The following is a 14,420-nucleotide window of genomic DNA, read 5'->3' as shown; positions in this document are numbered from 1 at the left end:
GGCTGCCCAGGGCAGCGGTGGCATCTCTGCTCCTGGAGGGACTGCAAAGCTGCGTAGCTGTGGTGCTGAGGGCCATGGTTTCCTGGTGCCCTGGCAGTGCTGGGTTAACGGCTGGATGTGATGGTCTGAAAGGTCCTTTCCAGCCAGAGCCCTTCTGTGAAGCTGTGTTTCTGTGAGTCTTTTGTTAGCTCTTCCCTTCTTTTTGCACCTTCAGTCGAGGAGGTGCCCCATCCCATGAGGGAGCTTCCACAACCTGGTTGCCTGGTGGCTACCAGGCACTGCTGAAGCCGCTGTGATGCACACCAGGAGGTGCAAGTCCTGCCTTTTCCCCCTTCTCTCTGGCAGCGCTGCCGTGAGGATGCTGGCGTCACCAGTCACCGAGGCCATCAGGCTTTGTGAGGAGGAGCTTCCTGCGGGGTCAGTCTGCTCCATTGTGCTCCCTGCAGCTGGCTTCCTGCCTCACATGCAGCCTAAATATAGCAGGAGCATTGTGCAGGCCTGGAGCTGGTGGGAAACGCCAGGCAGAGGGTCCCAGGCTGGGGCTGGAGGGTGGTGTGTCCCTTACCTCTGCCAGCTCTTGCCTTGGTGCTGGCATGGTTTGGGGTCTAGTGACTTTGGTTTTCAAGAAGGAAGAAGCAGGAGCCAAAGTTGACCCTTTCCCAAGTGTAATGTGTCCATGACAGATGGGCAGAGTCCAAGGGCATGAGATTTAACACATCCAAGTGCCAGGTTCTACACATGGGCCACAACAACCCCATGCAGTGCCACAGGCTGGGGTCAGAGTGGCTGGACAGCAGCCAGGCAGAGAGGGACCTGGGGGTACTGGTTGATAGTAGGCTGAACATGAGCCAGCAGAGTGCCCAGGTGGCCAAGAAAGCCAAGGGCATCCTGGCCTGTATCAGTGTGGTCAGCAGGAGCAGGGAGGTCATTCTGCCCTGTACTCAGCACTGGTTAGGCCACAGCTTGAGTCCTGTGTCCAGTTCTGGGCTCCTCAGTTTAGGAAAGATGTTGAGTTGCTGGAAGGTGTCCAGAGAGGGACAGCGAGGCTGGGGAGGGGTCTGGAGCACAGCCCTGTGAGGAGAGGCTGAGGGAGCTGGGGTTGCTTAGCCTGGAGAAGAGGAGGCTCAGGGGAGACCTTCTTGCTCTCTCCAACTCCCTGAAGGGAGGTTGTAGCCAGGTGGGGGTTGGTTTCTTCTCCCAGGCAACCAGAACAAGAGGACACAGTCTCAAGCTGTGCCAGGGGAGGTTTAGGCTGGATGTTAGGAAGAAGTTCTTCACAGAAGGAGAGATTGGCCATTGGGATGTGCTGCCCAGGGAGGTGGTGGAGTCACCATCCCTGGAGGTGTTTAGGAAGAGACTGGATGGGGTGCTTGGTGCCATAGTTTAGTTGATGAGATGGTGTTGGGTGATAGGTGGGGTGTGATGATTTCAAAGGTCTTTTCCAACCTGGTTAATGCTATTCTGTAAGGGTTTTTTACACAAGTCAGGTCCATTGTTCCATAGCTGGCCTTCTTCAGAGAAGGCTTTCACTTGGCTGAGCTCTGCTCTTAGCACACTGCCTTTGCAGTTTGCACTTTGGTTATCTGGAGATTGTTTAAAAGCTGGGAAGATAAGAGAAACCTTAAACATGACAGGCACCTACAAGCAGTTTTAATCTTGAGCTCTGTTTACACATTTGTGCTGTTCCTAAAGGGGAGTTGACAGACTGATTAATAACTCCGAAAACATTTTGACTCGGAGCAGGAGCAAGCCCTTAATTGAAGGGGAGACACGTGGCCCAAGCAGGATTCACTGTGCTGCTGCTACCCCTCAGCTGCTTCCATGTATGTTTATTCTCATCCTGATTTAATTGTGTCCTCCCTGTCACTTAGCAATGGTGACTGCAGCCTTGCCTCACTCTAATTATTGCTTTAATTATTTGATTTGCTTGCATCTGTCAAGTTGTGTTTGAACAGGAGGTAGGGTTTGCTTGCAAAGTAGGAGAACCACAAGGCCTGAGAATATTTAGAAGCATAGCCACCAGGGCAAGGGAAGGGATTCTCCCCCTCTGCTCCACTGTGGTGAGACCCCACCTGCAGTACTGTGTCCAGTTGTGTTCAGTCCCCTAGCACAGGAAGGATCTGGAGGTGCTGGAAGGTGTCCTGAGAAGGGCCAAGAGGATGAGCAGAGGGCTGGAGCTGCTCTGTTATGAGGACAGACTGAGGGCATCAGGGTTGTTCAGTCTGGAGAAGAGAAGGCTCTGAGGAGATCTTATTGTGGCCTTCCAGTATCTGAAAGGGGCTACAAGAAAGCTGGGAAGGGACTTTTGAGGGTGTCAGGGAGTGATAGGACTGGGGGGAATGGAACAAAACTAGAAATGGGTAGATTCAGACTGGATGTGAGGAAGAAGCTCTTCCCCATGAGGGTGGTGAGAGCCTGGCACAGGTTGCCCAGGGAGGTGGTGGAAGCCTCATCCCTGGAGGATTTTGCAGCCAGGCTGTGGGCAACCTGCTGTAGTGTGAGGTGTCCCTGGCCATGGCAGGGGGGTTGGAACTGGCTGCTCCTTGAGGTCCCTTCCAACCCTGACAGTTCTGTGATTCTATTAGTTAACCAAAAAATACACTAAATATACAGGATCCACGGTGGGGGGAAGCTTTGGTTTTGGAAACCAAAACCAAACCCAACTTAATTCAGCTGAGCTGGAGCATCTAGCTGAGTCATCAGCATGGTCTCCCCAGTCTCATGATTGGCGAGACGATGGTGATTAGTAGCAGCAGCAGACCGGAGCCTTCAGCTAAGCTCCTGTTTCCTGGATGAATAAACTCTCATTCCTCTGCTTTCTGAGCCCCCCCTAGCCCCCAGTTTCCCAGCTTGCAATGAGCTATGGAGGAAACTGACAGCGCAGCTTCAATAAGCTGAAGTAAACAGCAGCACCGGTGAGGCCACACCTCAAATCCTGGGTTGTTATGGGTCCCTCAATACAAGATGGAGATTGAGGGGCTGGAGCTCGTCCAGAGAGGGTGCTGAAGCTGGTGAAGGGTCTGGAGAACAGGGCTGGTGAGGAGGAGCTGAGGGAACTGGGGTCCCACAGCCTGGAGAAAAGGAGACTCAGGGGAGACCTTCTCACTCTCTATGACTCTGTGAAAAGCAGGTTGGAGCCAGGTGGGGGTTGGTGTCTTCTCTCTAATAACACATGATGGGCAAGAGGAAATGGCCTCAAGCTGTGCCAGGGGAGGTTTAGATTGGACATGAGGCAAAATTTTTTTCCCCCAAAGGGTTGTCAAGGGCTTGGAACAGGCTGCCCAGGGCAGTGGTGGAGTCACCTTCCCTGGAAGGATTTCAAAGCTGTGTAGATGTGATGCTGAGGGACCTGGTTCAGTGGTGACCTGGAGTGCTGGGTTAGTTCTGGGACTTGATGATCTTAAATGGCTCTTTGGTCCAACCACAGTGATTCTGTGGTTCTAGAAAACGGCTTCTTGACTGGAGAAGAACTCTATCAACAGGCAGTTTATGTTGAGACACTTCAGCAGTGCTTTCCCTTTGGTTTTGTGGCTAATCTGCATTTTACCTTCACTGTATAAACGTTTGTGTGACGTTTCACCAAAGTACACCGTGTGCCTCGTTGCTTATATGAAAGGATAGGCACGAACTGATCATTGCCATCTCCTCTGCTCAAATACTTAAACCAGCTTGCATGGCACAGGAACTGCCAGGCTGCAGCTCTGAAGCCTTCCCTTTGCCTGCTGCAGCTCGAGCTCTCCGCATCTCCTCTCGTTTTAGGGGGTGATGGGAACTCAGGTTTTGGTGTCAGCAGCTTCCAACACTTTGAGATGTGACTCATGTATGTGGTGGTGTTTTGGTGTCTGCTGCCACCTTTACACATACCTGGGTTGGACTGTTCTATGATCTCCTAGGTCTTAAATTCTATGATCACCCACTATCTTAAGGGGGCCTACAGGAAAGCTGGGGAGGGACTTTTTGGGGTGTCAGGGAGTGATAGGAGTAAGGAGAATAGAGCATAAATAGAAATGGGTAGATTGAGGTTGGATGTTAGGAAGAAGTTCTTCCCCATCAGGGTGGTGAGAGGCTGGCACAGGTTGCTGGGAGAAGGAAAGGAGAGCACAGGGAAAGAAATGTGGGTGATGCCACTGCTGTTGTCACTCTCCAGGCTCATGATGGGTCACAAGGATGAGCAGAGGGCTGGAGCACCTCTCCTATGAGGACAGACTGAGAGAGTTGGGACTGTTCAGTCTGGAAGAAGGCTACGAGAAGACCTAATTGTGGCCTTCCAGTATCTGAAGGGGGCTCCAAGAAAGCTGGGAAGGGACTTCTGAGGGTGTCAGGGAGTGATAGGACTGGGGGGCATGGAGCAAAACTAGAAATGGATAGATTGAGATTGGATGTTAGGAAGAAGTTGTTCCCCATGAGGGTGGTGAGAGACTGGCACAGGCTGCCCAGGGAGGTGGTGGAAGCCTCATCCCTGGAGGATTTTGCAGCCAGGCTGGATGTGGCTGTGAGCAACCTGCTGTAGTGTGAGGTGTCCCTGGGCATGGCAGGGGGTTTGGAACTACATGATGCTTGAGGTCCCTTCCATCCCTAACAGTTCCATGATGAGCTGCTCTGGGGACCCAGGTGCCAGGGTGCTGCTGTACAAGGCTCCCAGTAACACATCTGCCTCTTGCTCTTCCCTGCAGGAATCTACATCCTGATCGCGGTCGGAGCTGTCATGATGTTCGTGGGGTTCCTGGGATGCTATGGTGCTATTCAGGAGTCTCAGTGCCTTCTGGGAACGGTGAGAGACACAGTGTTGGGTGCTGCTTGGCACTGTGATGTCCCTGCATGTGGCTGTGCCTCCCTTGCTGGAGCCTTTCCCAATAAACGGGGCTGGGTGGTCTCCAATGGTACAGAGAACTGGGAAGAGCGGCTGAGACCCCATCAGGCTGTGCTGTGTTCAGAGAGACCTGGAGAGCTGGGTGGTGAGGAAGCCTGGCAAGGGCAAGTGCAGGGTCTTGCCCCTGGGAGGAATAACCCCTTGCACCAGTACAGGTGAGGGCTTCACCTGCTGGAGAGCAGCTCTGCAGAGAAGGACCTGGGAGAGGTGGTGGTCAACAAGTTCCCCATGAGTCAGCAATGTGCCCTTGTGGCCAAAAGGGGTGCATTAAGAAGTCGTGGCTAGCAGGTCAAGGGAGGTTCTCCTCCTCCTTTATTCTACCCTAGTCAGGCTCCATCTGTGTTTTGTATCTGTTCCTGGGCTCCCCAGTTCAGCAGTGACAGGAGAGAGCCCAATGGAGGCTACAAAGAAGCTGAGGGGTTTGAAGCATCTCTGTAAGGAGAAAAGGCTGAGAGCCCTGGGGCTGTTGAGCCTGGAGAAGACCAGACAGAGGGGATCTGAGCAATATTGATCAACAGCTAAAGGGAGTAGGGCAACAGGATGGAGCCAGATTCTTTTCAGTGGTGCCCTGTGACAGGACAAGGGGCAATGGGCACAAATGAACCCAGCAGGTTCCATCTGAACAGGAGGAAAAACTTCTTTGGTGCGAGGGTGCTGGAGCCCTGGAGCAGGCTGCCCAGAGAGGTTGTGGAGTCTCCTTCTCTGGAGAAGTTGCAAACCCAGCTGGGCAATGTGATCCTGGGTGACCTGCTGTGGGTGACCCTGCTTTAGCAGGGGGAGGTTGGACTGGATGATGTTCGGTGGTTCCTTCTAACCCCTACTATGCTGTGGTCTAGCAGGGGAGCACTGTTTGTCAGGCTGACTGCAAGCTCTTTGTGCTTGGCTGCAGAACAGAGGCTGAAGCCAACAACATAGCAGAAGAGGTGCAAGCAGCAGGATTCTTGAAGATTCCTTTTCTCTGTTACATCTGATACCCCCTCCCCATGCTTTTATGCCCACCAGGGTCTGGCTGTCTCACCAAAAACCCACTTAAACTCTCCTCTGTACCTGATATCCCCTACAGCTTCCCTTCCTCACTGTACCCTTTCAAGGCTGCCTTTGGCAACTGCAGTTCTTTTAAGGAATCATCTACTATTTTTATCTGTTTGGCTGAGGAAACAGGCAAGACTTCCCACAGTATGTTACAGTGAGGACATCTAGGTACATCCTGGAAAATCCGTTCCTGAAGCCCTACAGGCGTCCTTGATGCGAGGCTGCGGCTCAGGATTCCTGGCAGGGGATGAGCTTCCTTCTGTAAACTTGAAGCCAAACCAAAAGGCTTTGCCTTGGGGTAAGGGAGGGAGACCTATTTATCTGAAGCAAGTTCTCATGTGTGGTTCAACTTTAAACTCAGAATCACAGGAACATTCAGCTTGGAAAAAGACCCTCAGCATCACTAAGGCCAGCCAAGAACCCTGTTCTGCAAGGGTCACCCCTAAACCATATCCCCAAGCACCACATCCACACCACCTTTAAACAAGGGTTGGGTGACTCCACCACCTCCCTGGGCAGCACATTCCAGTGCCTGACCACTCTTGCTGGGAAAAATCTTTTTCTTATTGTCCAGTCTAAACCTCCCCAGTGGCATCTTGAGGCCATTCCCTCTTGTTCTGTCACTAATTACCTGGGAAAAGAGACCAGCAGCAGCCTCTCCACAACCTCCTTGCAGGTAGTTGTAGAGAGCAATGAGGTCTCCCCTCAGGCTCCTCTTTTCCAGACTAACCATCCCCAGTTCTTTCAGTCACTCTTCATTAGAGTTATTCTCCAAACTCCATGCAAAGAGAAACAGTTGGAAGGGTAAAACATAAAACTTGGAACAAAACCACATTGGAAGGGCTTTCCAGCACTTTGGCTTTCTTGTGGTGTGGTGCAGTGACCCATAGGTGTGGACTCAGCTGGGACAGAGGGGAATGGAGCTCCTTTCCCTCCCCTCGCAGATGACTTCACCTCTCGTTGCTTCTGATTCCCCGCAAGAAGGAGATGCTTCAAACCAGCTTTTCTAAAGCACCTCTGAACATCAATGGGGATGCTGCTGTAGGAGTTTTCAGGCTTTGTCATGCTGCTGAGAAGAGGAGCAGCCTGAACACAAATCTGACAGGGGTTTTGTAGTGATTTCTGGCAGCCTGGATTGTCTCTTTTTTTGTTAACACAAGCGATTACAGAACCTGGCTTGCCCCTCACTCCCTCTTCAAGTTGGAAAGAGGATTAGAAGGGCAGATGGTACAAGGTACCTGAGGCCTGACAGGGAAACAGGCTGCTTGGGCTGGAATTAGCAGCTCTGTGCACTACAAGTCTTTTCTCACACCTTGGCTTGCCAAGAGGAGACTGGAGATGCCTCACGGTGAAGCTTCTGCTAGCCAAGGCTCCCACCATGCTCCAAGGACGTCTCCAGGCAGCATCCTCAGGGAGTGGTAGCAAAGCAGCCTCTCTCCCCTCTCCTGCAGCCCACTGATGGAGTGACTATAGACTTATGGCAGGAAGAGAGTACCAGGAAGCTCCAGGCTGACAAAATCCCACGGAAGCTGAGTGATGAGCCTTGAGGAAAGCAGGAAGGAGCTGCTAGGCATGGAGCAGGCTCTGCTCCCTCGGAAGGGCTAGGGCACATCTGACCATCATGTTCCCAGAGAGTCAAGCCATCCTACAGAGCTGAGCCTGCAGGAAGCTGTACCTTCACATCTGAGATACAGGAGCCATCTTTCACTGGAGGCTGACCACAGCAAGAAGTGAGCCCTAGTGCTTAACCAGAGAACTATGCTGATGTGATGCCTGTGGTTGAGGGTGAGGATGTGGGACCCTGTCCCCCAGAGCTGTTCCTTGGACAGTCAGGGATAGATAGGTGTTTAGATAAGAGATGGTTGTTTGGAGACTAGAGAAGGACGTTAGAAGTCCTCTCCTGCTGTCAAGTCAACAGTTCTCCTTCCATTTTGCTGATAATCCTTTGCTCTTGCACGTGAGAAACTCACATTTCCTCTGTGGAAGAAGGAAATGTCTGGAACACACAGAGGCTGTTGCTCCCCTCCATGCTGTGATTTTTATCTTCTCCTGACTGCATTCACCTCTTTTGCTGCTTTGCTTCTGTGGCAACTCTCCCAGTGTGGAGCTTTTTCCCAGCAAGAAGTCACCGAGGGCGTTGTGGTCACAGAGGTGACGCTGGCTGCGCGTGGAGCATTCCTGTCTGTGCCTTCTCACTTGGCTCTGACATGTGAACTTTAGGGCTTCCCGTTCCAACAAACCAACATCTTCCTGGGATCTGGACAAAAGGATGGAGGGAAGCTCTGGGGCATGGCAGGGAGGAGTGCTGGAGCTGCATGAGCAGGGTGGGACTGTGGGAAAACGTCAGTCTTGGTATTTATGCAAAAAACTGCAGTAGCCTTGCGGGGCTGTGGATGCCAGGAGAGCTGCCCATAAATCACACCCTGCAGCTCCTCGGCAGCCAAAACGTGCTTTTAACCCTGCACTGCCCATTCCCACCCTCAGAGCATCTGTGGGCAGAGAAAGGAGCTTGTCTGGGTGCTCCTGAAGGCACACAGGGCATCCCTGGGTGGGAAGGGGTCTGCTAATCTTCACTCAGTCATCCCAGGGTTCTGGGTGTGGGGTGACCTCTGATGAGTTAGAGGCAAACATGTTTGGGCTTAGAGTGTGTATGAGAAAGAAAATGACTTAAACTCAGGTGGCAGCTTCCTTGCTCTCCTCTCTATCAGCAGGAGTGGCACTCCACAGCTCTAGCCACCTTAGTGCTGATTTGCCCAGACCACTAAATGTCCCCCTCTCGATTTGTCTTTGCAGTTCTTCACTTGCCTGGTGATCCTCTTTGCCTGCGAAGTTGCAGCTGGAATTTGGGGATTTGTCAACAAAGACCAAGTAAGACAACTCCAAAACCTGCTTCTGTGGGAGTGGGAGGCTGGGGCAAGACTGCAGCAGATCCCAGCATGGGTTGTTTTGCACATGAGCTGCTCCTGAAGTGAGTCATAGAGGGGCTTGAATTAGCTGCGTGACCTGGGCAGGTCACCTAACTCCTTTTGGGCTGATGAACTTTAAATGCAAGCACTTGATGGGGGCAACTGCCCCTTATAGTACCATGTCTGGATTAAAAATAGCCCTGTCTGACTTGGGACTCCTTGCTTACCCTGTCAGTTACAGAGTGAGGTGATTCACATCTGAAGGGAAGCCATCTGCAGGTCCTAGGTCCAAGGAGCGAATGCAGCCATGTGGCTCCGAAGGGTGGGAGTGCCATACAGGGAGAGCCTGGGTCTGCATTAATGGCATTGCTTGATGCTTCCTGCTCCTTGCTGGTGTCAGATAACCCACTCTGAGCTGTTCCTCTGCCAGGACTGAGATTGCTCCTGATCAATGTGCTGGGCATGCACCCAGGGTAGAAGTCATGTGTCTGCCCCAGGCACCTGCTAGGGACAGCTCAAAGGAGGGCCTCTGGCTGGAAAGGGGTTAGCTAAAGGGTAGGACTGAAAATGGCAGCTTTTCAGCTTCCTTCTCTGCTCATCTTCCCTTCATCACATGTAAGAAGGCTGGAGAAGGCCTGTTTATGAAGGCCTGCAGTGATAGGACAAGGGGCAATGGTTTGAAATTAGAGAAAAGTAGATTTAGACTGGATGTTAAGAAAATGTTCTGCACCATGAAGCACAGGAACAGGTTGCCCAGAGGGCTGGTGGAGATGTCCCTGATCACTGCAGGGGGGTTGGACTGGATGGCCTTAAAGGTCCCTTCCAACCCAGGTGATTCTATGATTCCATAAGCTCACACACATGCAGAGCTTGGCCTCAAAGGGCAGCATGGCCATGCTGCAGCAGGCTGGGTGCTGATCACTCTGCTGTTGAGGGTCTGGAGGAGAGAAGGGGACTGCGTGTGCTCAAAGCCAAGGTTAGGCTCTCTGGCAGGGTGGGAAATGTGTTTACTAAGAGATGGAAGCTAGCTGTGTAAGTAGGTGGTAGCCTGCTCAGCTTTCACAGGCAGGCAGCCCACAGCTGCCCAGCTCAGCCACAGACAGGAACAGCCTCGCAGTCGCTCGGCACAGAGCGTGACTTCACTGGAACAGACTCTTCCGGGGCTAAACGTTGCTGTGCGGGCAGGGGGCTGTTTCCTAGCAACTTTGGGGAGCTAATTAACCTTTGCAGAGGGGCTGTGCCTCCTGCAGATGTTAATTTGTGCATCCTGAAGAGTCCAAGATGCGCAACACGACCAACGGCAGAAAGGCTGAAGGCGGAATAAGGAGGGACCCCATGTCTGGGGCTCTCCGTGCTGGGGAGGAGGCGCTCGGCCGCTGGAGCACAGGGCTGAGAGATTCAGGACTTGGCAAGGCAAGGGCGATGACTTCAGTCCCTCAGATGAATTTTGCAGTTTAAAATGAGTTGGTGGCAGTCTGTTTGCCTCAGCTGCTTTTGCAGCCCTGGTGATGAATGGGCTGTTAGGAAATTCCCTGCTCCCAAGGCAGGCAGCTTTCTTCTTCCTGCCTCGGTCAGGGACATCATGGGAGCAGCATGGGCTGGAAGGGAAGAGCTGAATGATCCCAGGCATCGAGAGCAAGGACTCCATTCCACTTGGGTTTGCAGCCCCGTAGTGGGGACAGTCATGTCCTATTAGGCAGGTGTAGGATGCTCTTCCATGAGGCTGGAGGCAGTCTCCCTCAGCCTGCCTTCTTGGAGGTACTTTAGATACAGGCAAGAAGTAGGATGATGATTTTATTCTTCCCCATGTAGCAGAGTCAGATGGTTTGATTGAAGAAGATAGCCCTCCAAAGCAAGCTTGTGTGAGCAGTGCTGGAGAGGCACTGGGATCATTGATTGAAATCACACTCCTCCTTGCTGCAGTTTCTTTTTCTTGTGCTAATCCAGGCTGTGCTGCCAAGAGCAGATGTTTTAGGAAGCATTTTCCCTTCTGTACTTGCTTGGATTTCTTTCTTTCTGTTTCTCTTGCATGTCCTCCTTTCATCTGCCTCTTGCAACTCTTTGGAGGGTGTGGGAAGAGAAGCCAGAAGGTCAATTCCCCTGAATACAAGGGGGGACTTGCACTGCAAAGCAGACCCCCGTGGGTGACTGGAGATTACCAGCCCAGGTGGCAGGGACTGGAGTACAAATGAGACTTCTCCTGTAGCCGTGTACAGGATGGGGGTGCCCAGCTCCAGGGGGGGACCCAGCCAGAGTTTTGACAGCCATCCAGAAGCATCAAAGTTTCCTGATCCAAATGAGCCTCGCTAGGCTTTGGTGTGCAATCTATCCCCAATTCCTGCCCCCTCCTCCAAGCTACACCAGAAGCCAAGGAGCCCATACCTACAGGTGGCCTTGCTTGCACACCCCACCTCCTCCTGACTTCCCCAGCATGCCCTGCCTCTTCAGCCTCAGTGGGAAGCATATTTCCTGCCTGCTTTGTCTCCATACATTGAGTGGTTCAGAACAAGCTGTTTCTGCTTTCCTGAGCCCAATGGCAAATGCACATGGGCTGAAACCTATCTCAGCTCTTGTGGTTTACCCTCTAGGCCTTGGCTGCCTTTGCCTGCTAGAGAGAGCTCATGGAGCCCTTGGACAGCATTGGCTGGAAGCTGCTGGCTGGTGAATGAAGTTCTTCATATTTGCAGCTGGAGGGACTTGCCCTTTTTCCCCCCTCACACATAAAGGGAGGGTCTGAATTGTGTTTAAAAACTGCTCATCTACGTGGAACCTGCCCCCTTCAGGCACATCTGCTGGATGGGTTTCCTCCTCCTCCTGCTGGCTGAAAGGGTGTTTTCCCCCCCTGTCTTTCCTAGATAGCCAAAGATGTGAAGCAGTTCTACGACCAAGCGTTTCAACAGGCGCTCCTGGCAGACACGGACACCAAAAACAGCAAAGCTGTCGTGAAGACCTTCCATGAAACGGTAAGATGCTGGTGGCCTCAGCTCTGCTGAGCCTAAGTGCACCCACTGAGGGATGGCATCCTCTGTGCTGCAAATGACACCTGGGTAACTTCTGTTTAGCTCGCCTCTGCTGTGAGGCCAGGCTGAGAGAGTTGGGCTTGTTCAGCCCGGAGAAGAGAAGGCTCTGGGGAGACCTTCTGGTGGCCTTGCAGTGCTTAAAGAGGCTGATCAGAGAGCTGGGGACAGACTTGTCGTTGTCCTGTCACAACAGAGCCTGCTCACAACAAGCCCAGAGAAGAGCAACAAAGCTTTGTGAGGGGTTTGGAGCACAAGCCTTGTGAGGAATGGCTGAGGGAGCCTCAGGTGTTTGGCCTGGAGAAGAGGAGGCTCAGGGGAAACCTTCTTGCTCTCTACAACTACCTGAAGGGAGGTTGTAGCCAGGTGGGGGTTGGTCTCTTCTCCCAGGCAACCACCACCAGAACAAGAGGACACAGTCTCAAGCTGTGCCATGGGAGGTTTAGGCTGGATGTTAGGAAGAAATCCTTCACAGACAGAGAGATTGGCCGTTGGAATGTGCTGCCCAGGGAGGTGGTGGAGTCACTATCACTGGAGGTGTTTAAGAAGAGACTGGATGAGGTGCTTAGTGCCATGGTTTAGTTGATGGTGCTGGGTGATAGGTTGGTCTTGATGATCCTGAAGGTCTTTTCCAACCTGGTTAATTCTGTAAGGATTGATGAATTTAAACTAAAAGGGGGAGATTCAGACCAGAGAGAAGGAAGAAATGTTTTACACTGGTGAGACACTGACCTAGGTTGTTCTAGGAGGTGGCTGATGTGCCATCCCTGGAACCATTCCAGGTCAGGTTAGCTGGGGCTCTGAGCAGCCTGCAGATGTCCCTGCTATGACTGCAAGGTACTAGATAACCTTTAAAGGTCCTTTCAAGGCAAGCTACACCATGATTCTGTGTGTGGTGTGTCAGTAGGTAAGTGGTGAGGAGTGACTGTTGCTGCACAGGGACTGATCCTCCCCATGGAGACAGGGGCAGAAAGTTGAACTCCAAGTCCTTGGGCAGGGAATGAAAGCAACACTGAGTTTTTTAATGCTTAGTACAGAACTGGATCAAGTGTATTCTCAGCACTGGGATTTTGCTGCCTGCTTCCCAAGCTCTACATAGAAATCTCCCCTCCATAGGAGTTTCTTGCAGCCAGAGGAAATGAGACTGTTATAGGAAGGAAAGTTAAAAATGGAGGTCAGGCAAATGAATGGGAAAAGCAGGGTCTGAAGCAGCCTCAGGTCTTGGCCTGTTGATTTGCTGTTCTGACATGTCATAAAAGAGTGTTGTACCCTCTTCATCATTCTGTTCAAGCTGTGCAGGGAAGTCTGGCCCCAGCTCTAATTGAGTTGCTTTTCTTTTGCCTCAGCACCCCTGCTTTAAGTAGAGTCATTGGAAGAAAGATGCTGCCTGGAGGAACTAATCTCAGTATTTCCTCTGCTCAGCAGGAAGCAAAATCTCTGGAGGGTGTTGGGTTTGCTGTCCTCCAGGACACCAGTGCCAGACCTGTCTGGCAGTATTGTAGGAAGCAGCTTGTAGAAAGGAAAAAAAGATTGAATTTGCAGAGTGGTTCCCCCTCTTGTGTTTCCCCATCTTGTGTTTCTCCTTCCAAGATGCCTGCTTGGCCTTGGGGGGCTCAAGGCTGCTTAACAGTGGGGAGAGCATTGCACGAGTGTTTGCTGTCTGCTAATGCTGATTTTCTTGGCTTTGGGTGGACTGTGTTTTCCCCTCTCTCCATGTAGCTGGACTGCTGTGGTCCCGACAATGCGATAGGAACTATCACTCCCCTGTGGAGAGAAGACCTCTGCCCAAAGAAGGACTCCATTCTGAAGAGCCTTATTGAGGTAGGCATGGCTGCTCTTCACCCAGCTCCTGCAAAGAAGCTTGGGGAAAGGTTAGAGATGTCATTTATTTGGAGGTGCTACGGGGGGGGATGTTGGGAAGCTTTCAGCAATGTTTCCTTTGCTGTCCCTGCCTGATGGGGCTGGCAGGCACAGAGGGTGAAGTCCTTGGGGATTTCCTAGTGGGAAGTCCTAGAGCCGGGAGCCAGGCGTATGGGTGGGACCGGAGGGAAGCAGAGCTGCCGTGCTGGGGGTGGGTGAGGGGAAAGCTGGCTCCTGACTGGTGTGCTGCTCTGCTTCAGTCCCCCAGCTGCCACAGAAAAATCGACGAGCTGTTCTCTGGGAAGCTCTACCTGATCGGTATCGCTGCCATCGTGGTTGCTGTGATCATGGTGAGTGTGACTGCACAGTGCTCTGGTGTTGGGGGACAGGGAAAAGCCACCTGAGCTGTTCCAGCTGCTCTGGGTCTGTCCCTCTCCTCTAGATGCCCCAGTGCCAGCTCTGCACCTCAGCTGCTCTGGGATGTGGCGAAACCGAGGGCTTCTTTGTCCTCCCTGGGGGGGTTGGGATGTCAGAGCAGGAGTCCAGAAGCACAGAGCACCATTAAACCTCCTCACTGTCTCCAAACCCACTCAGATCTGCTTGCTTTGCTAGGGTGTTTGCTCCCCAGTGAGCACTGGGTAACCCAGCATGGGTACAAAGGCTGGGCTGTAATGCCACAGGCACCTGGAAGCATTTGCTCTGTGGTTGGCAGCTGTGAGCCTTGCCAGCAAGAGA

General features: G+C 52.4%; 1 protein-coding gene across 1 annotated transcript in view; it reads left to right on the top strand.

Moving 5' to 3' along the window:
* Positions 1 to 14,420, top strand: part of CD81 (CD81 molecule) — a 44,772-nt gene that overhangs the window by 26,275 nt on the left and 4,077 nt on the right. The window contains exons 3-7 of the mRNA XM_068148319.1: positions 4,674 to 4,771; positions 8,696 to 8,770; positions 11,664 to 11,771; positions 13,545 to 13,646; positions 13,946 to 14,035. Of these exons, the coding sequence (XP_068004420.1) occupies positions 4,674 to 4,771; positions 8,696 to 8,770; positions 11,664 to 11,771; positions 13,545 to 13,646; positions 13,946 to 14,035 (473 nt within the window). The remainder of the gene's footprint in view (positions 1 to 4,673; positions 4,772 to 8,695; positions 8,771 to 11,663; positions 11,772 to 13,544; positions 13,647 to 13,945; positions 14,036 to 14,420) is intronic.

The sequence above is a fragment of the Melanerpes formicivorus genome, unplaced genomic scaffold (genome assembly GCF_026170545.1).
Source record: "Melanerpes formicivorus ecotype bairdi unplaced genomic scaffold, bMelFor1.0.p_v2 SCAF_16, whole genome shotgun sequence".
Lineage (NCBI taxonomy): Eukaryota > Metazoa > Chordata > Aves > Piciformes > Picidae > Melanerpes > Melanerpes formicivorus.
The sequence above is the reverse complement of the archived record's forward strand: the minus strand, read 5'-3'. Positions and strand labels throughout refer to the sequence as shown.